The following is a 19,964-nucleotide window of genomic DNA, read 5'->3' on the forward strand; positions in this document are numbered from 1 at the left end:
CAGAACTACCAATAAAAAAAAAACCATAAATAAGTACTTCCTTTAATTAGATTGATGGTTTCAGTAGCGACCAGGTGAAGGTGTATTTAAATGGTGACGTCTTTTCAAATGACCTTCTTGCTGTGAGCCGACGTCTCGAACCAACGCTCCTTCGGGTCGCCCGGAAATATCAGCCTGAGCAACTTAATGTAGATGTACCCCTGAAATCTGACTTAATCATCACTGTGCCTATTTTTTTGTTTTTTTCGTTGTGACTTGAGAGAGAAACTGCAATAAGTAAGCTGAGTAAAACTTTTCTCCTGTCAGGCTTTAACAACCCGAGTGACTGAGAAACACCTTGTAATTCTCCCAAGATGTTCTGGACCTGTTACTGCAGAACCTGACTTTAGATAAGCAAAAGAAAATATTTTAAAAACTTTATTTTTTTTGTTTTTAAGAATTTAATTTATTTTATACTTGCATTTTTCCTTATTTCCCTGTCTGTATTTTTCTTTTTCCCCATTGTTTTTATCTTCTTTGCTTTTCTTTTTTGCTTTTGCTGCTGCTTTAAATTAGGAGAGTATTTTGCTGTTTATTTCAACCTAAGAATCTGTCACAATTTGTGAACAAATTTGAAGTGATAAAGATGTCCAGACTTTTTCTGGTACGTCTACAACATTTCGAAAACGCGTCTTTCTGGATCATTAAATTCTGTGACTCAAATACAAATCCTTATATTTGATTTCCAAATCTTCTCTTGTTTTACATCTAAATATAACAACTTGTATACGAGTCTCAGAATTTATTAATAATTAGGGTTTTTGGGGTAAACTTTAAAGGACACTTGAGATAAAGGAGTATACAAAAAAACCCAGAAAATTTATAGGGAAGAGGGACAATGGGAATTCTATTACAAGAATTATTAGAATACAGAAAATTACAAAAATAGAATTTTTGTTAAATTGTTTATTTTATTTAAAAAAAATACATAAATTCAACAAATGAACAAATTCAGTGCATACCACCTTTAATATTATTGTATACACTGTTATGTTGATTAATACGAGTAATTCCGAAGGGCTGCCTGTAGGGGGCGACAGTACACTTCAGAGTCAAACCGGAAACCTCTCAGTTAAAGAAGAAGACTTTTTACTTCCGGTAACAGTTGTGTTTAGTAGGTCGGCTCGCGCTTACAGTGTTTGTTGTCGCGTTCAATCAATTAAAGGTACGTACACCTTATTCTCTCATGAAGAAGTTCATAAATGTTTTTTTTATTAAGAACTTTTTATTTTTAGGTAAAATAAGGGAAGAATTTTGAGTGTTACTGCTTTGAAGAACGCTAACTAGCTAGCTGCTTTCTTAAAATAGTCTTAACAGGTTTAGTTTAGTTGGTGTTTGCTGCTGAAGTAATGTAGTTTTATTATTTGAGACATAGTTTTAATCTTAAAGACGTGCAGACAGCGTGACTTGGAAATCGTACTGCTTAGATCTAACACTAAAGTCGATAACCACGGACTACTTGCAGAAAAACAAGCAGAACGATTTATTCCAGTGGCTGCAGCAGATTCATTGTTTTTTTTTTTTTCCACTTTGTCAGAGATTAGTTATGTGCACTGCAGGGAACAGTGACGAGATAATCATCCTCAGCGATGATGAGGAGGAGGAGGACAAAGAAAATGACCTGTCGTGCCTCATCGTGGAAGTGAAGGATGAGAAGGATCCTGGTAACAGCGTCATTTCCCACCTCTCCTCCCTGTGCAGCAGGCGGATTAAAGCTCCTAACACCTGTTTGTGTTTCAGACCGTGTCTCGTCTTCGAGCATCCAGGATGAAGATGTGGTTGTAATGTTCTCCCGTGGCGCCGACGTGCTGCCCCACGCTCGCCACGACTGCCCCGTGCATCCGTTCGTGTAAGAACATGGTCGCGCAGACCTGGCAACACCAGACAAGCTGAGGATGCTGAAAGTCACACCGCTTCTCCTCTGTCGTCCTCAGGGCTACAGAAAAGGAGACCGGCGCTCCAGTGGCCAAGAATCAACTCATCTGTGATCAGTGCTTCTGCTACATTTGTGACAAGCTGGCATCCTTGGTGCGTGTTGTCTGTTAATATTAAATTTAAGACGTATTGTAGATTCCTGTTGCCTCGGCCTTTTCATCGCTGTACCAAACAGCTTCATCTGAGATGTGTAATTTCTTAAAAGCCCGTACCACTTCCACAAAATCCACCAGAGCCAAATCAAGCTCATCTGACCTGTATGTTTGCTGCAGTTAAGAAGAGAAATGTTAGTTGGAAGATGCTATGATCTTTCTAATAAGGAGATGTTTGTTGTTATGAACACATCTTCCCAGAGCTAATGTCTCGCCTCTTTATGAAGCAAGTGCAACCAGCAAAGTCTTTGGATTTACTGCACATTTCTTTCAGGATGTAATTCTAATTCAAATTTGTATTATTAACCCCCNAGGTGCTGTTACATCACACACAAAAACACACACACACACACACACACACACACACACTTGTTTGCACCATCACACACCAGTTTGAGAATTTATGTCGGACTGTATTTTTAAATAGTGGTCAGAGCTTCTGGATATCTTTTTCCTGCTGTTCTTATTTTGGTGATGAATATTGTTTGTCACGCCGGCGTTTCAGTGTGTCGTGTGGTGTCACAGCGGAGTGTGTCACTGCAACAGCCACTTAAGAAGCAACTTCTGGAACAACGTCAGGTACGTTCACCTGGTGGGCGATCTGGCAGCGTTCAACCTCGCTCTGTCCGAGATCGACTCTCATCTCCGACGCGCAGGTACGGCGTTCACAGTCGAAGCCCTTCGGCTCGAACCGGTTGGAAAAGATGATCTGAGTTGTGTGTCACACACACACCCCACCCCACCCTCACCCCTCTCATTTTCTCTCATTTCAGCCGCTATGCTGCAGAGCTTCAAAGGGCAACTTTCGAAACTGTTCTTGTCCTATAGTTCGGCACATGACCAGACGTACAAGCAGAGCCAACAGCGCCCCGTCCAAGAGTGAGTCATTTCGGCCCATTTTTATTCAGGGCTTTTTAACTGGAGGAAATCACTGGAATATCTTATGTAACGACGGACAACTGAGATATTGTACAGTTTGTGAAAGAAAACCTGTTAACAGCACAGAAATGTAAACAAAGTGCTACCTTTATTTCTAATTGGGTTTTTTTTCCCCCTCCTCCAGTTATACTACTGTGTTTGAGTTTGTGTCGTCGTTCCTGAACAAAGCAGATGAACAGGACTGCAGAGCTGCAGCCATCATGCATCTCGGAGCTGCTGAGGAGTTTATCACACATTTCCAAGTATCGAGGTACATAAAGAAACAGCATCAACCTCTAGGCTAAGTGCAAACTTCGTATTCACGTTTTTATTAATCCACTTATTAAAAATGCATTCTGTAGGCCTACAGGATCGTCACCAACATCTAAAGTTTCTGAAGCTAAGATGATGATACTGCAGAGGTGAAAGCTCACACAGAATCCCAGTTCATGTCCAATCCATGCCCATTTCTTGTAGATAATCACTTTATTCTTTGTATGTTTCTGTTTTCAGAGTAATTAAAACAATCCAGAGACTTATAGTGATGGCTGATCTTCAACCACAGTTTGTTTACAAGTTGCAGGATTTTTACCAGAAAAACATTTCTCTCCCAGCTGACCTGAAGAGCCTAAAGAACAGGTGTGTGCATATTCCTGTCATTATTCTTCAGGGTTACGTGTTAAAACCACATGTATACTTGGAGTTCAGTCGTGTGCTGATGTTCCCCAGCCTTCGTATCCGGGCCTGGGATGACGTGCTGCTGGTGTCGGTGCTGAGGGGACAGAACGTGACGGGGGACCGGAAGGACCGAGGCAGGAAGGACGTCCTTGTTGAGCCCGTTTCTGTGGTCCTACTGAGAACCGAGCTCCTTCAGCGTCAGCTCAAGTTCGTATGTTTACGCAAACGTAAAAGCTTCTTTGTATTTCCCTGAATTGGCAGCCTGCGTGAATTTATTGGGAACGTGCGTGTGTGTGTGTGTGTGTGTTCTGACTTTCTTCAGATACAGAGAGCTGTGTCGATACCTGCGAGTCGTCCAGACTGACGATTTCACAACGTGAGTTTATTTATAGTTTATAGTTTATTCCATTTATTTGTTTATTTGTTTTTTATTCTTTATTAATTGCAACACATTGCACTGCATCTTTGTTTAAAACCTTAGCATTAACTGTTGGAGTTGGTGCTGTTAGTCTGTTAACACAACACCTAATGAACCACTGGACAGATTTTAATGAAACTGTTAAGAAAGTAACTGATGAACTTTTTGGAGTCAGCTCAGTACAAGATGGCTGCCACAGCTAATAGACCTTAAATACTCCAAGCACTAACAAGATCGCACGTAATGCTGTTTTTAAGATTTAACCAGCATAGATATAACTTCATAGTTTATTTTTTGATGTGAAATGACGAAGACTCTGAGGAAAAGCAGCGGGTGATTCCTTCAAGGAACGCTTGGCCTTTAATTCCTTTCCAACGCTCCACTCTCTCTCTTTGTCGTGCAGCTTCCAGCGGGTACAGGACCTCATCCCTTTCTTCATGTGCTTAAACGGGGACTTCCTGTCGGCGCTGATAAGCCTCTTCTCTTCAGTCAACGCCTCCGCCTCCCGCCTGAGCCCGCAGCTCTTCCTGTTTTACCTCCGGGTGTTTAAAACGGCCACGGCACCGAAGCTGATGGTCAGTGAGCCGGAGCAGCTCTGCTGTTCTGATGCATCGTGGGAGCCAATAAAAGGTCAGGCAAGTCGATTTACTTGTCTGAATCTTCTGAACGTTAGAACCCTAGTTTTTATAGTTCGGTGTGTTTGCCTCTGTAGACGCCGTGCCTCTGAAGTGTGCTGAGCTGGTGAAGTTCGCCCTCAAAGCTCAGAGATTCTCCTCGTCCGTCTACGCTGACGTAAGACTGGAACTCCTGTTTGGAGTAAACGACTTTTTAAACAGCTGCATTTAAGAAGGAAATAATAGGAAGCTTTTTGAATGTGTTTGGAAACTGATTTAAGCGTCTCCACGTCTCCCTCCTGTCCAGTCTCAGTGCTGGACCAGTTTACTCGAAATCGTCAACTCGCCTCACGACTCCTTCACGGCGCTACCTGCACCCAGCCCCCAGTTTTTACACGTACGGACTTCTTTATTACCAGATTTTTAGTTTCCAGTCCTGTGCTGTATCCAAGCTGTGTTTTAACGGAGTATTTCCTGTTCTCCGTGGCGAAGGAGGCTCGGCAGCACGTAAATTCACTGCTGCTCATTCAGCAGGATGCCAACCTGCAGATCCCTCGCTCCTTTCTGGAGGTGAGTGAAAAAATCTGCAAATCTGTTTGAACAGATGTACAGTATTGTGCAAAGCTTTTAAAGTACTCCATAATAAAAGATGAAGGCAAACAACAGCGTTTGCCTGTGTTTGTGTTAGCAAAATATCCCATAAACTAATGGATGGGTTTTAATGAAACTCTTTGATGTATATCTTGCATTCTTTTATTGTGGTCTTGATCAACAATCTTTCAGGCTTTCTGTAGATCTTTGGCTGCTTTTTTTTTTTTTTTCCTCTCGTTTTTTAATTAGTTCATCAGTGAATGAACATTAAAAAAAAACATTAAAAAAAGGACTTATCTACAGCAGATGAACAGTACGTTTTTAAGAAACAGGGAAAAGATCCGCTCCGGATGCAGCATCTGTATCTGTTATATTTTAAATAGATTCACCTAAAAAAAAGAAATGGGAACAGATTGTGTCTCTGTGACAGGAAGCTGGCAACAAAGTGTCTGAAAGATGTCAGATGAAGACGAAGCCTTTTTATGCCTGAATAATTCACAGGTCAGAGTTAAGTCACATAAACAAAAAAACAAGCCTCTGAGCACAGTCAGACTGAACATGAGAGAAAAATCAGCCAAATTAAAACGTTAATAAAAGACCTTCAGAGCTTCTGAGGAGAAGTTGATGAGGATCACTTTAAAGGATTGTGAGAAACGTGTCATCCTGAGCGGTTATAAACTGTCTCCAGGTGTACCCGGATCAGGCCTTGTTGCTGCTGGTGACGGGAGCTTTAGGTTTCCGAATCGTTCATGGAGCTCTGAGACCAGCTCTGCCTGTTCTCAGCACCTTTAAGGTAACCTCCTGCCTGCTTCGCGTTCCTCTTCGCTCCCTTTAATCAGGAATTTCTCCTGAGTTAAATCGGGGACAGCTTCTTCTGTCCCCGATTCAGCTACAGACCCAATTCTAAAACAGTTAGGATGTTGTGTAAAATTTATTTACAGTGGAACATAGTAAACATATCAAAAGTTTAAGCTAAAGCTGAAACCTGCTCTGAAAGTTTGCTTTCTTGTGGTTCTGCAGGAGAACCTGTGGGCCTTCCAGTGGCTGTGTGAGAACCTGTCCTCAAGTGAAGAACGCTTCAACACCTTCATCCAGGATATCACGCACGAGGCGACAAACACAGCAGGTACGAGGCCGTCGGGGCTCCAACCACGCTGTGACAAAGGGAACACGGCGTGCATTTATGTGGAGACGTTTTTCCTTCTTTGAAACAAACACAAAACTCTGCAGAGCTTCTTAGAGGCTGTTAGAACGGAGGGAAAACAAAGAAAGAAGTGCAGAAATGTGGGCTTGTTTGTCCTACATCAAGATAAAAAGTAATAATTTACAACCATAATGATCAGATTTGTCAGACAGATCCATATCGAATCATAAAGCCTCCTCTGATCCCTGCTGATGTGGAAACACGAGGCAGCCTTGTGATCCTTCAAAACACACACAAACTTCAGCCACAGTCGCCGGCTGTGACTAAACTTTTAAATCTTTTCCCAAGCTCTCATTTTAATGTTTTATCATTTCTTTACGTGCTTTGTTTGGAGCGACCAAACGATCAGCTGAGCTCGTGGTGAAACAGCTTTCACATCTCAGACTTCAGAAGTCGTCGTAAATCCAGTAAAAAAAAACACCCGTAGTCCTCAGCTGTAGTTTTTATCCTTATAAAAGGCTCAAAGAAGGAAGTAGATCTGATGTGCTGGTTTCTTTCTAGAACCCTGAGGGGTATTGACTCCTCTGTCTGTCTGCGTTGTTCTGATTATTTTATTTTATCTTTACTGCTGCAGGAATTCAGCTGGCTGTTACACTCGACCCCTTCCAAGTGAAGTTCCCCTCACATGCTGAACCGTAAGTCTCCCAGCCCGCGGCGGCTTCTTCCTCTCCACAAACTGTTCTCAAGCTGAGCGGCGTCAGTCTGAGGGCTCACTGAGCAGGAATGGCTGTCCTGTGATCAGCAGACACATGTGCTACTCAAAAAAAAATAAAAAATTGGTCGTTCAGTTATTCCTTCTGCCTCTGTGTCAAAATGTTAAAGTAATATCTTACCTGTTGTAGATGGCTCCTTGAATGACCTCAGTTTGGTTGAATAGTTTTATTCTGACCAGATGGATGAGCTAATGGCTGCTCTGAGTTGTTGCTGTTTGTTTTAAAGAATTCTATCAAAGGTTATTTTAAAAACCTTTCCATAGCTGTCAGTTTCTAACTTCTGCATCATAACATTTCTGCTGGGACGGCTGTGTGACGCAGAACTGAAGGAGATGTATGAGTGAACCGGTTTGGAGGCGCGGTGGTTAGAGCTGTCGCCTCACAGAGAGAAGGTCGCAGGTTCGCCTCCCAGCTCTTCTGTATGGAGGTTAAATGATGAATGCGTGGCTGTCGTCCCGGCGTTTCCTCCCACAGACCAAAAACATTCATGTTAGGTTAAATGGAAACGAGGTGAAAGTGAGAGGGTGAATGGATCTGTGTCTCTGTGTCCCTGTGATGGACCTGCGACATATCCAGGGTGTCCCCCCACGTCTCACAGTGACTGCTGGAGACAGACGCCAGCTCCCCACAAAAATCTGACAAAGAAGATGAATGGATGAAGCCATGTTCCTTCGTGCAGACTAGCCATTAGCTCATCTATCTGGTCAGAATGAAGCTCTGTTTCCTTAAACTGTGGCAGTCCAAAGAGCCATCTACGACAGGTAAGATATTAACTGTTTATAACCTTTCCACAGAGCTCCACTTAAGATCTTAACTCTTATTCAAGCTAATCTTTCATCTCCTCGTAGATTTATTGCTTTGTTATTAATTTATTTGTTGTTTTGACTAAATCTGCTGCTCGTTGTTTCTGTGCAGTGATTCCAGCACGGCCTGATCCTCCGTCGGACTCCTGTGGAGGCAGCAGTGTGTGTGTGTCGTCAACACTTTTAATGGTTTTGATGAGGAAACTCGACGTGGTTCATCTGTGAAGGACTCAATCTCTGTGCTAATGGTTTAAATCACCACTTTGACTTTTTTGTTTTGTTGAATGTTTGAGGACTTTCTTAAAAAAAAAAGTATATTTTGTAAATGTTTACTTCAGTTTTATATGTTCTAGCATCATTATTTGAACTCTTTTGACTGAATAAAAGAAATTGAAAAGATACTTGTCAAATCACTGCTCAGACAGCAGGAGTGTAAAGTTTGCCTTTATTTCCATTTTATAAACAAACATCCACACAGTAAAACGTTTAAAGCATAAATAAAGCACAGTGTCAAACGGGTTTTGTTTATCTGATGTTTACAAAAGTGCAGTTTGTGGTTTAAAGGACAGATTAAATTCTGTTTGTTACTTCCAGTGAAGGTTAAAGGTTACAGAGATCATCTCTGCTGCTGAAACTAAAAACTTTGAGTCACTTTCTGTCAGGAGGTTCATTTCACGCAGGATGATTCAGGTTGATGTTCAGAAAGACAGCATTTGTATCATAAATTACAAAGGAAAACAGTCAGTTTAAAGTTTAGTTTCTGATTTTTTTTTTTTACACTGAACAAAAAATAAAACACCAAACAAACTAACCTTTAAATCCATTCAGCCTGTTTTTTATATAAATGTATAAAAGCAGCACAAAGTGTCACTGAGTTAAAGTTTGTTCATTTCTGACAGCCAGACGAGTTTTTATTTTATTTTCTTTAACTACAGACAAGTTTCACAACAAACAGCCACGACGTCACAACAGGGGTCGGGTCCTGAATATATGTCAGCTTTTATTGGTGTAACTACAAGAAGGGGGAAAAACATTTCAATGGGCTGAGCAATGTTTTCTGGGAAAAGGAGGGATTTAGAACTGGTTAAAAAGGAGTTTTCTTTGGTGTCATAACAAATTGTGAGGTAGAAAGCCATCTTTAGAAATTAGGGACTATTTTTGGTTCTTCCTCCGGCTGCTTCTGTAAAAATATGTGGGTTATAATGTTATAAAAGTAAACAAGTTCTAGTTGTTATCAGCTAAATACTTTTAAGTGAACTTGTGAGAATAAATTCTATTTTAGTATTGCTATCTGGACACAGGTGCCACAGCAGAGCAGTGGTTAGAGCTGTCACCTCCCAGCAAGAAGGTTGCAGGTTCGATTCCTAACCTGGTGAGTTTACATGTTCTCCCTGAGCTCACGTGGGTTTCCTCCCACAGACCAAAAACATACATGTTAGCTTAATTGGGAACTCTAAATAGTGTGAATGGTTGTCTCTATGTGTCCCTGCGATGGACTTGCGACCTGTCCAGGGTGTCCCCCACCTCTCTCACAGTGACGGCTGGAGACAGACACCAGCTCCCCCGTGACCCGGAAAGGAAGGAGAAGCAGGTAAGGAAAATGGATGGACCTTATATGAGGTGATACACCTGTCCTCAGCTTCATTCTCACCTGGCTACACTGAAGGCGTTTTTGGTGAAATGATGCATTATAAGTGCACATATTCTAAAACATTCACAGGTCATATAGTGCTGTGTTGACTAAACGCTCAGGTTGTCTGTGCTTCTTTAAACCTCGTTGATTTGTGGCTGAAGTCTCTTAAAATTAATAAACTCATTCTTCTAAATGTCAGTCTTAGATGCCGCTGAGACGTTTTGCAATCTAAAATATAAAAGCCACCAAACGTCAACATAATATATGAAAAATAAATCAATTTCCTTTGAGCAGATGTGTTTACAGCAGCTGGTGATCAGACCTGAGATCAGATAAGAAGGCACTGCATTTCACCTCTGTGCTGAAGTCTTTCATCTTCCGTTCCCTCGGCCTCTCACGTGGCGTACGTGTTTCTGTGAAGAACCGACGAGCTGTAAGAGAACCTCAGGAACAGCGGCCCGCGGCCCGTGTGCTGCTGTTTGACGAGGTCGGACAGGAAGTGCAGCACCCTCAAGTCGCTCTCGCTGCTGCGGAATCTCTGCGCGTGCAGCGGGTCGTGCTCGCCCGCGGGGGCTGGACGCAGAGCGGGCAGGAAGGCGTGCAGCAGGACCCGGTTGGCCAGCGCCGTCAGGCAGCTCTCCAGGTGCAGCAGGTAGGTGCTTCCTCGGGTGAAGCCGGCGTGAGGGTCGGCCAGCGCGTTGATGAGCGAGCCGGAGTACGGCGGACACTTCAGGGTCCTCTGGTCCAGGTCCAGCAGGGCCAGATATCGGCTGTACTGAGTCAGAGAATGAAGAACGGTGGAGGATGTGATGGAGGACCTGAAGGAGGAGGAAACAACAAATATGATCTTTTTATCTGCTGAGCAAAAAGGTGCAGATGAAAAAGAAATGCAACAGTTTTGATGGGCAGATGATGTACAGACAGTTGTTGCAGTGGAATGGATGTTTGCTGCAGATTGGAGTTAAATTTATTATCTTAAAAGAACATAAACAAGGTTTAACACCTAAGCAGAGCTGGGGTGGAAAAGTAAACATCATTCCAGATCTGTGACTGGGGCCACTAGAGTATATGTCAAAGCAGAGGCGATGATTGGTGCAATTTTATTTTGGATAAAGTCACATCTCAACAAATTGCACGTGTGTTCGTTTTAAATGCCCCCTTTTGTTGTTAAGCTGTAATTTACACTCATCTAGTTGGTGTAGAGTCACGCTGTGGTTCATTCTAAAGGATGGATCCAACATGTAGCTCCAAAACAATGTAGGGTGGTCAATTCTCAATTGTGTTGATTCCTGGTCATCATCATGGCAAATCCTAAAGGTTTTTAAAAAAAAATATATCAAGTGAACTTTTTATCTTGTTCTGCTTCTCATCCAGGTTTTCTCAGGTACGACTGAAATGATGTGCTCTGGTTGTGCAGCTGAATTTCCATGCAGATTAGTCCCTTTCCTCGCCTCATGAGAGTCATTAGGGTTTTTGTGTGTCTGGTCCTTGTGAGAAGAGGTTTGGTCACATGTGTGAAACTAACAGAATCAGACGTAAAGTTTAGGTTTTGTAAAGCTGAAACCTGAGGCCTCCTGACCTGTTTAAAGTTGTTTTTTTCTTGTTTGACGTGTATGGCTCCTTCCACCCGTCCCTCTGAGACCACCTGTCTTCTCTGTCCAAAATCTAAACATTACTGTTTATCCGAGCGAAGTCTGAAGAGCCGTCTCTCCTCTGAGGAGTGAGCTTTCCCCTCTGCGCTGGACTGCGTCCATCACAGCGCTGAGTTGGTGGAACATCTCCTGCAGTTTAAGGTTTCGCACATTCCAGTCTGACCTGCGAGAGCCTCTCAGATGAGGAAAGACATTCAGCTGCCTTTTTTCCATTTAGTTGCAGTCTGCATTGTCTCCACTAGATGTCAGAGTCTTACACCGTGGATGTTCGAGCTCGGCTTCCTGTCTGTGTTTTCCAGGCTTGACGTGGGGCTGCACAATATGTCGCAATGTCAGTAAAACACAGGTTAACACACTCTGAGTGTCATGCATTCCAGCTCTGCAAATAAACAAAGTTATTTGGCCAAAACAAACCTAAAACTGCGCTTGGTGTCCAGGCCTGGTTTAGATGGTGGTGGTGAAGAAGCTAAAGCAGGTGGAAAATGTTGTAAAAAAAAAAAAAAAAAAAAAGTTTGATAAATGAGGGCTAATCCTGTGTTTTTCTAATATTGCACAGCTTTGACTTGAAGAAAGGTTTCTAATCTAAAATATGCATCAAAAATGACCTGACTTTCTGGCACCAGCTGCATTAATTTAATCCAGCATGCAAAGAATCAAAAACTCTTTCCTAAAACCAAACTATTTTAGGTTTAACAATGCATCATTTATTACCTGTTTTTTTGTATATTAATGTGATTTTTGTCCCCCAACGATTTAAACATACAATGAAAGAGTTTGTGAAATATTTTCCTACTTGCTAGTTTAGCACAGTTGTTTCTATCGCTGAGACTTTAGAGCCATCAGAGCAGACTGAACCTTAAACAGACAGGAACTGAAACTCGCTTTCATAGGAAGTGACAAAAAGCTCTGCAGAAATCTAAAAAAGTTTTTTTCATTATTATTAATGATGTAAACTAACTGTGAAAGAGCCCAGTTTAAGGTTACTGTGAATTTGTAATTCTGCTCATAACGGCGGCGTTGGCCTCACCTGTGTATTCCTATGAGTTTCCAGGTGAGCAGGTCAGTCAGCTGAAGGGGCGTGGTCAAACACGGCATCACGGCGCTTCCGTCGGGCCCGGGGGCCGGCACGAAGAGGCTGAGAGCGTCCACCAGCTTCATCACCAAAGCCTCGTCTCCTCCGACGACAACCAGCGGCCGGCCGCTCAGGAGGCAGAAGACGGCGTGCTGGGAGAACGAGTGCTGCTTGATGAACCGGAGGGCTCGCAGTCCGGCCTTCCTCCTCCTCCTCCTCCTCCTGATCCGCTCGTTGCTGGTGTGGGTGTAGACGTGGTGAGTGGGCGAGGGTGGGTTCGAGGAGCCGGAGAAGCTGGTGCAGTCGGACGCCTCGTCTACACTCAGCAGCCTGGAGGGGGGGCCAGGTGGAGACCTCCGACCGACCTCCGGCAGGACGGCAGGAGGGGCAAAGTTGACATGGAGGCGAGGCACCGACCTCGACTCGGCTGCGGGAGAAAAACAGATTCCTCACTAGGCTTGCAAAACTCTGGGAAATGGAAACATTCCGTGGGAATTAACAGGAATTTATGGGAATAAACCTGAAGTTTAAACCACTGAAGGTTGGCCCTAAACAGAGATTTTAATTATAGTTGGGGAAAAATATAATCTTGACTAAAAAGAAACTGATTTCATGCAGATACACTGGAGTATATCGATGCCAGGGGTGGCCAACCTGGTCCTCGAGGGCCACCATCCTGCATGTTTCACTTGTTTCCCTGCTTTAACTCCTGATTCTGTGGTTAAATCACCTCTTCCTGTTCTGCAGCCACCTGTTAATCAGCCACTGATTCAGATCAGGTGTGTTGGAGCAGAGAAACAAGTAAAACATGGAGGACAGCGGCTCTCCAGGACCAGGGTTGGACGCCACGCCCCCTTCCTGCACCATGCACAGAAGAGTTCTCCACCCCTGGACTACTGAAGCTTCACCTGTGAGCCCGTGGACTCCATCAAGCCAAGCTTTGAGATCAGAAATAAAAAGCTCTGACTCAGTGACGGCCTTCAGCTGGATTCGTTGGACTGTTTTTAAGAGAATTTTTCCAAAATTTCCCACATTCCCCAGCTTAACTTCCCATGGAAAGGTTATTAACAAAATATAAATACTGATAAAAATATTACTTTTTAGAAAACACAAGATAATGTGTCAACCTTAACATCTTGACCATCATATTACTCTGAATTTGATTGTTAATATAAAATAACATTTTATAATGTATTCTTTATAGGACTAACTTAGAGTTTACTGGTTTATATTTTAGATTTTATCCTTGTGGTAAAGTACATTAGTTAATGCATGTTAAATGTTTAAAAATTGAAGTTGTTTTTGTCTCCAAGTTTTAGTTACTGAAGGACAGGTTATTAAACACAACAGTCCCTCAAAATGGCTTCAAATTGTCGTGGGGATCTCCAGAGATTGTAGTAAATTTAATTTAAATTGTTTCATTTTCTCCATAAATGTGCGTTCAGTCATACAAAGAGGAAATGAGAGCATGTTTTCAGAAATGTCAGTGGTTACCTTTCAGCCGTTTCTCTCGTGTGGCGTCTTCCTGGAGTCCATTTCTTCTTTCTGTGACTTGTATTTCCTTTAAAGGCTCCTCTGTGTCCACAGGCTCTCCGCCTTCGCGCCCTGAAGCGGCGACGCTCCTCCTCCTCTCCTCTTTGAGGGCTTCATCGGCGCCACGCCCCGTCAGAGACTCCCCGTAGCTCCTAAAACCGTTAGTCAGGGGCTGCGGCTCCGCCTCTTCCTCTGTGATGGCGGTGAGGTCGTCGGGGAAGATGGACTCGGTGGTGCTGAGGACCTCAATGCTGTCCTCGCTGTTGGCGCGTCTGGCGTGGACCCGCACGCACCTGGCGCTCGGGTCCGCGGCCGGATGCCGGACGCAGCCGTCCGCCGTCCCCACGGGAGTTTCTGTGGAGGAGAGACAGGACGGTCAGCTGATCGGAGTCTTCGTCCGGTCTTCATCTTGTCACATACAAGCTGCGACTGAATGTTGTTAACCTTTGACTGTTTTTACAGGATTTTTTTAAATAAAAGCTTATCAATCAGCAAACAATTACTTTCAAATCTACACTAAATAACACCAGTTATTCAAAAATAAAGTAGGAGCAATCTGTTTGTTAGCAACATATCTCATGAAACACTGGATGAATTTTAATCTAATTTTTAGGAAACAATCTTTAGATGTACATCAGCACCAGATTAACTTTTGAAGTCAACCCAGTTCAAGATGGCTACCACAGCCAACTGAGCTTAAAAAATGGCTGTCTCTCTGTCAGTTTTACAGATACTGACTTTAAATTAGACGTGGCAGTAACCGAGCCTGACCCCTAACACGTATTCTGAGCTCTAACAGATCTTTGGTTCATACTCTGCCATGAAGGCGAGGCCGTACCTCTGCCGTCCGACCCGTAAACCACCTGCTGGGTCCGATAAGACCTCTCAGTCCCTAAGACCTCGATGCTGTCCCCGCTGCTCACGCTCCCTGTCATCTCCGCCGCGGCGCAGGGCTCAGATGGCGCTGTCCCGCCTTCGGCCGCCTCCAGTTTGATGGGTATCTCCTCCACACAGGAGAGGAACGACTCCACGCTCTGCGGTCCGGACGCAGCCTCCTTCTTGCTCTCAGGGACCACCTCAGCGCCCTCTGCCGCCGCCGCCGTCTCCTCCTCCTCGTCCTCCTCCTCCTCCTCAGCGTCCCCGGGGCTCCACAGCTCGAACAGGAAGTTTGTGAGCTTCAGCCTCCTGGAGAGCGAACGCGTGACACGCTCGGTTCGCAGGACGCTCCGGTCCCCACGCAGGCGCCGCTCGGTGTCGGCGAGCTGTTCCTTCATCAGAGACAGGAAGTAGGAGTTGCACAGCTCCTCCAGCGGCTTCAGAAGGTGCTTGGACCTGGAGAAGGAGGAGGAGGAGGAGGGGGATGGCGGCTCGGGGGGCTGTGACCCCGTCAGATCTGCGAGGGGGTCGGCCGGGTCGTAGGGCAGGAAGTCGGGCTGTTTGAGCTTCCTGTTGGGGTAGGACGTGACCTGACGAAGGAGCTCTCTGTGGTTGGAGACTGAGAGCTCTAAAGCTTCCAGCTCACCGGGTTTCACCGCTTCAGAGGAGTCGTTCTCCGACCTGTGGACCCCCGTCTCCTGCAGCAGAGTCAGCCGGCTGAACCTGAAACAAGCAGGAGGAGAGAAACTCAGTCCTCAGTCGTTTCACAAATACTGATAAAAACACAAATCCAGACGTTTTAAGGTCCTGTCTTCACCATGAAAAACTCTTTAATTTATATTAAAGTATTCACTTTCCCAAACAATTAGCTCATTTGCCTTTTTTCCCCTCTTCTGGGCCGCTCTTCTTAGAATAAAAAAAACAACAACATTTTGACAAACCAACCACCTCTGATATTTGTCCGCTGACTACCTTCCTCTTTGGAGCGTCATCATTTTCAGCTGCATCTGTATGGCCGCACCTTTGTATCTTACATCGACACATGACTCAGACACAAATACGTCAATGTAGGGACTTAGTACGAGTTCACTTTTCACTTTCAATAACCAAGCAAACCCACTCAAGTCAAACATGGGATCCAGTGTAGGGGGGTCCCCCAAATGGCGGTCCATGCTGCGGATCCAGGCCCAGACGAAGTACAATCTGGACCCGGGTCAGCTGCTAAACATCTCATATTTACAGTATTTCATGTTAGGCGGTGCAGCTTTTCTACAATTTACAGTATCGTATTTTCTGGACTATAAGTTGCACTTCAAAGCCTTAAGTTTTCTCAAAAAACGACATATATAAAGGCACTCCGGATTATAAGGCGCACTGCCTTAAAATCCGGAGCGCATATGTAAGAAGTTGTAATGTTTTAGTACAACTTTGGTTAAACTACAAAGCCGCACCGCTTGCAGCATTACGGCTCAGTTATAGTCGCGCAGGGCTCCATGCACGGCGTGATGTGGGAGTTTATACTTGACGCTTACGTCGGTGCAGTATCCTTCCGTGAGTTTTGAGCCATTTGATTATCTTTGTGATCTCTTATAGAGGGATCATATAAATGCTAATACAGGCGAACCAGCTCTGCTAGAGCAGCAAAATCGACCATTTTGAACAAAGTGCGGCGCGAAAAGTTACAAAAATTGGGAGGTGCGCTTTATATGTGACAGAAATTTGGAAATGGACCATTCATTGACAGTGCGTCTTATAATCCAGTGCAGAAAATATGGTATTTCCTTGTCTGGCCTCTGCAGAAAGAAGCTGCTTTGCTTTGTTAGAGAAAAACTTCTTCACCTTGCTAAATTTTTATTTTTATAAAATTGAATTTCAATTCTGCTCTAGTGTTTATGTATTTAAATTGAATGTGCTGAAGAATATAAAGTTGTTTCAATACTTTCAGTCTGGACTGTATATTCTGATTTAATTTAAAAACAAACAAACTCTTACTCGAGCTCTTGCAGTTTCCGTCTCAGCTCGGTGGAAAACGCCTGCCTGTTTCCGGTCTTGAGGCTGTCGGAGGCCTGGGAGAAGCCCGCCGACAGCTCGGGGAAGTTCTCCATCAGCTTGGCCTGATCCGAACACACGTAGGCCATGCAGAAGGGACGCACCATCCCGCGAGCCTCCAGGTCGTACAGAGTCAGGTGGTGGACGTAGGCGAACGAGTCCTCCGCCGAGTCGCCCAGGATCACTTTGGAGTCCTCGCTGAAGTTGAGGCGGGGGCCGGGCGAGGCGGGGGTGCTGTGGCCCGGGCCGGACGCCTGGTAGTCCACAGACATGATGCGAACCGAGAAGTGGTTGAGGTCAAATGAGCCGATGACCTTTTGGTTGTCTGGGATGGTCAGCACAGGCTTCGGACCCACCTGGAGACAAGAAGAGGACTTCAGAGGATCAGAAAATAAACTTTATACTATAAAACACAACATGTTTGGATCTCTGAAACATTTACTTAATTATAGGACATTTTTTATTGACAAATGTAACAGATTTTCTCTAAAACTGACAATCTGACAGACATTTTTGTCATTTCTTTAAGGTGTAACCATTGTTTGTTTACATTTTTCCCCTCAGATTTTGCACTGAGACTGAGTGAGAGCAGGATTTTCAAATTAAAATTACACCAGCTCCACAAGACCATATGTATAATTTCTTTAAAACCTCTCACAAACTTGTATTTTTTATCCCTGAGACGTTTTGTGTTGCGTTAATATGAGTCTGAGTGTGTGTGTGTGTGTGTTTCATGGCTTCTGAGCAGTTCTCCATTAAAAAGGAGATCTGAATCTCACAAACGGTTCCTGGGGGAAAAAAAGCAGAACTAAATGGACCTCAGAGTAGTTAGTCAAGAAGTTTCAACTTTACTTCAGAACATGAATGAATGAATGAATGAGTGAATGAATGAGTGAATGAATGAGTGAATGAATGAATGAGTGAATGAGAGCTGACTGGAATCAGGTTAGCAGAAATGGTCACACTGCAGAATGTCAGAGGAAACACTTTTACGTTATTTTACAGATGTGTTTTTGTGCACATTTACTCCGGTTGTTTGTGAATTATTATATTCTTTAATTTATCACCTTTTAATTGTGTGAACGCTGAGTCAGCATCTACACTTTGGTTCACCTGTTCATCGTTTCTTTCATACATTTTTGAGACTTATTCAGCGTACTTTCAGCCATTCACGTCATCACGACTGTGACTTGTGGTTTTTGTAACTTTTATAAGTTTTGAATTCTTAAAATTCATTTACTGTTTGTTTTCTCGATGAAAAGCATCTCTTCAGCTCCTTGTAAAACTTTGTGCTCTTTGAAATCTTAACTTTTAGCTACTGTTCTGATTATTTTAGTTTTTAGCGACTGTTCAGCTAGTTTTAGCTTCTACTCTACTGATAATTTCAGCTTTCAGCTACTGGCTTGCTGGTTTTAGTTTTTAACTATTCTGTTGGTTGTAGCTTTTAGCTACTGTTCTAATAATTTAAGCTTTTGGCTACAGTTCTGCTGGTTTAAGCAGCTACTGTTTCGATTATTTTAGCTTTCAGCTACTCTTTTGCTTGTTTTAGCTTCTGCTTTGTTGGTCTTAACTTTTAGCTACTGTTTTGACAGTTTCAGCTGTTGTTCTGCTAGTTGTAGCTACAAATTTGCTCATTGTAGTCTTTAGCTGTTGTTCTGGTGATTTCAGCTGCGTGCTCCTGTTCTGCTATTTTACTTCTTCTGGTTTTAGTTTCTTGTTCTGATTTAACAAATCAGTTTCACACATTTCCGCAGAAAAAATAAGTTAATTTTTTACTCTTTTGTTTGCCCTTCACAGTTTAACACCAGCAGTCTTGTTTTATGTCTGCTCTAATCTTTATTAGCAGGTTAGTTCTTGCTGCCGGGCAGGCGGGCGGGCACACACCTGTTCGGAGAACTCGGCCACCAGGATGAAGTCTCGGCGGAACTGGGCTTCGGTGCTCCAGGGCTGAGCGGGAGGCAGAAGAGGGACGGAGAACTCCTCGGGGAGACTCCTCTGGGCCTCCTGCTCCTCTCCCTCCTCTTCGAAGCCCTCGGTGAAGGGCAGCAGGTCCGGCGACCCGATCATTTTCCTCTACCGGGTGTAGGCTGAGCCCACGGAGGAGGTCCGCGTCGAGACGAGGCGGGGGGTGCTTATACCGCCGCCATGTCCCCGCCGTCTTCTGGCTGTCAGTGATTCAGCTGCTCCGGCTGGACGACATAACAACATCCGGGGAGCGACAGACCTGTGGCGCAGCTATTTTCGGCCACGATACGACACTGCCTGGACCAAAACAGATACTCTCAGGAGGAGGAGGAGGAGGGTCCTCCGGTTCCGCTTCATTTCAACAACAGCCGCGTAAACAAGCGGCGCTTTTAGGAACAGAGAGAAACCGACCCGCGCGCGGCCGCCGATCACAAGGTTTCCTCTAACCTTCGTCCCGGGATGTCTGTTCCTCTTTTTCTCAACATGCCGGCAAACTTTCAGTTCAACACTTCTGCTTCTAGGTGACTGGAGCCGGCATGGTCTGCGGCCGACAGAAGCCGGGGTGGTGGGGTGCAGGTTCTCGTGGAAACAGACCGGACCGGACCCGACCGGACCGGTGTTGTGCTGAAAAAAGGACCCCTGCAGAGAAAGGCGCGCAAAGCACTTTCTGCTTCCTGGCAAACTGAGCAGCAGCAGCAGACTACAGTGGCAAACTTTTTTATTTTTCTTTTAAAGTACTTTCAATAACTGTCTACTGTCGTGTCTTTACCTACTACTATTAGTCCTTTTATAGTTTTTTTTTCTTTTTTTTTGAAACAAAACAAAAAAAGGATAACAGGACAGAATATATAACCTTACAACAGTCAGGTGTCATTTACATTAAATAAGCTTTAAATTGGAGCACAAATTACGTGTTTTGATTGCCTTAAGCACAGGATTGTCAAACTCCAGGCCTCAAGGGCCACCGTCCTGGAAGTTTTAGGTTTTTCTGCTCCAACACACCTGATTCAAATGGTTTAATTACATGAAGTGCTACTTTTCCCCATAGCTTTGTTTAAAACTTCAGCATTAACTGTTCGGGTCCTCCCCGTTTATCTGTTAGCGAAATATCTTGGGAAC

The 19,964-nt window shown here is 44.0% G+C and overlaps 2 protein-coding genes and 1 long non-coding RNA gene across 4 annotated transcripts; 2 read left to right on the plus strand and 1 right to left on the minus strand.

Moving 5' to 3' along the window:
• Window positions 1–85: 85 nt before the first annotated feature.
• On the plus strand, window positions 86–9,080 carry zgc:112980 (uncharacterized protein LOC503706 homolog). The gene is made up of 19 exons (XM_017428764.3): window positions 86–1,204; window positions 1,577–1,703; window positions 1,780–1,888; window positions 1,974–2,067; window positions 2,632–2,782; window positions 2,900–3,005; window positions 3,190–3,315; window positions 3,407–3,466; window positions 3,558–3,683; window positions 3,774–3,929; window positions 4,045–4,098; window positions 4,544–4,770; window positions 4,853–4,932; window positions 5,062–5,151; window positions 5,247–5,324; window positions 6,034–6,138; window positions 6,366–6,471; window positions 7,124–7,184; window positions 8,178–9,080. Exons 2-19 carry the CDS (start codon window positions 1,586–1,588, stop codon window positions 8,194–8,196), a joined length of 1,866 nt encoding a protein of 621 aa, XP_017284253.1. The 5' UTR covers window positions 86–1,204; window positions 1,577–1,585; the 3' UTR covers window positions 8,197–9,080.
• On the minus strand, window positions 8,497–19,373 carry smcr8b (Smith-Magenis syndrome chromosome region, candidate 8b). 2 transcript variants are annotated; one of them, XM_037974670.1, is made up of 7 exons: window positions 18,765–19,373; window positions 16,824–17,236; window positions 14,794–15,554; window positions 13,917–14,309; window positions 12,378–12,849; window positions 10,053–10,516; window positions 8,497–9,628 (listed from the first exon to the last, which is right to left on the minus strand). In XM_037974670.1, exons 1-6 carry the CDS (start codon window positions 18,945–18,947, stop codon window positions 10,093–10,095), a joined length of 2,646 nt encoding a protein of 881 aa, XP_037830598.1. In that variant the 5' UTR covers window positions 18,948–19,373; the 3' UTR covers window positions 8,497–9,628; window positions 10,053–10,092. The 2 variants fall into 2 exon arrangements, with proteins under 2 accessions (XP_037830598.1, XP_017281939.1); XM_017426450.3 differs by having other exon boundaries at window positions 8,497–10,516.
• LOC112450193 lies at window positions 19,178–19,597 on the plus strand. Its single transcript, XR_003038732.2, has 2 exons — window positions 19,178–19,280; window positions 19,367–19,597. It is a non-coding gene; the product is annotated as an uncharacterized LOC112450193 (long non-coding RNA).
• The last annotated feature ends 367 nt before the right edge of the window (window positions 19,598–19,964 follow it).

Source organism: Kryptolebias marmoratus, linkage group LG3 (assembly GCF_001649575.2).
Source record: "Kryptolebias marmoratus isolate JLee-2015 linkage group LG3, ASM164957v2, whole genome shotgun sequence".
Taxonomy (NCBI): domain Eukaryota; kingdom Metazoa; phylum Chordata; class Actinopteri; order Cyprinodontiformes; family Rivulidae; genus Kryptolebias; species Kryptolebias marmoratus.

Excerpts from the sequence above, each read along its gene's own strand:
- zgc:112980 (XM_017428764.3), top strand. The coding sequence starts at position 1,586 with ATGTGCACTGCAGGGAACAGTGACGAGATAATCATCCTCAGCGATGAT. Across the intron at positions 3,684-3,773 it reads CTGAAGAGCCTAAAGAACAG|CCTTCGTATCCGGGCCTGGG; the intron begins GTGTGTGCATAT and ends GATGTTCCCCAG. Across the intron at positions 4,771-4,852 it reads ATCGTGGGAGCCAATAAAAG|ACGCCGTGCCTCTGAAGTGT; the intron begins GTCAGGCAAGTC and ends TTGCCTCTGTAG.
- smcr8b (XM_037974670.1), bottom strand. The coding sequence starts at position 18,947 with ATGATCGGGTCGCCGGACCTGCTGCCCTTCACCGAGGGCTTCGAAGAG. Across the intron at positions 17,237-18,764 it reads TGGCCGAGTTCTCCGAACAG|GTGGGTCCGAAGCCTGTGCT; the intron begins GTGTGTGCCCGC and ends TCTTGTCTCCAG. Across the intron at positions 10,517-12,377 it reads AAACTCATAGGAATACACAG|GTCCTCCATCACATCCTCCA; the intron begins GTGAGGCCAACG and ends CTCCTCCTTCAG.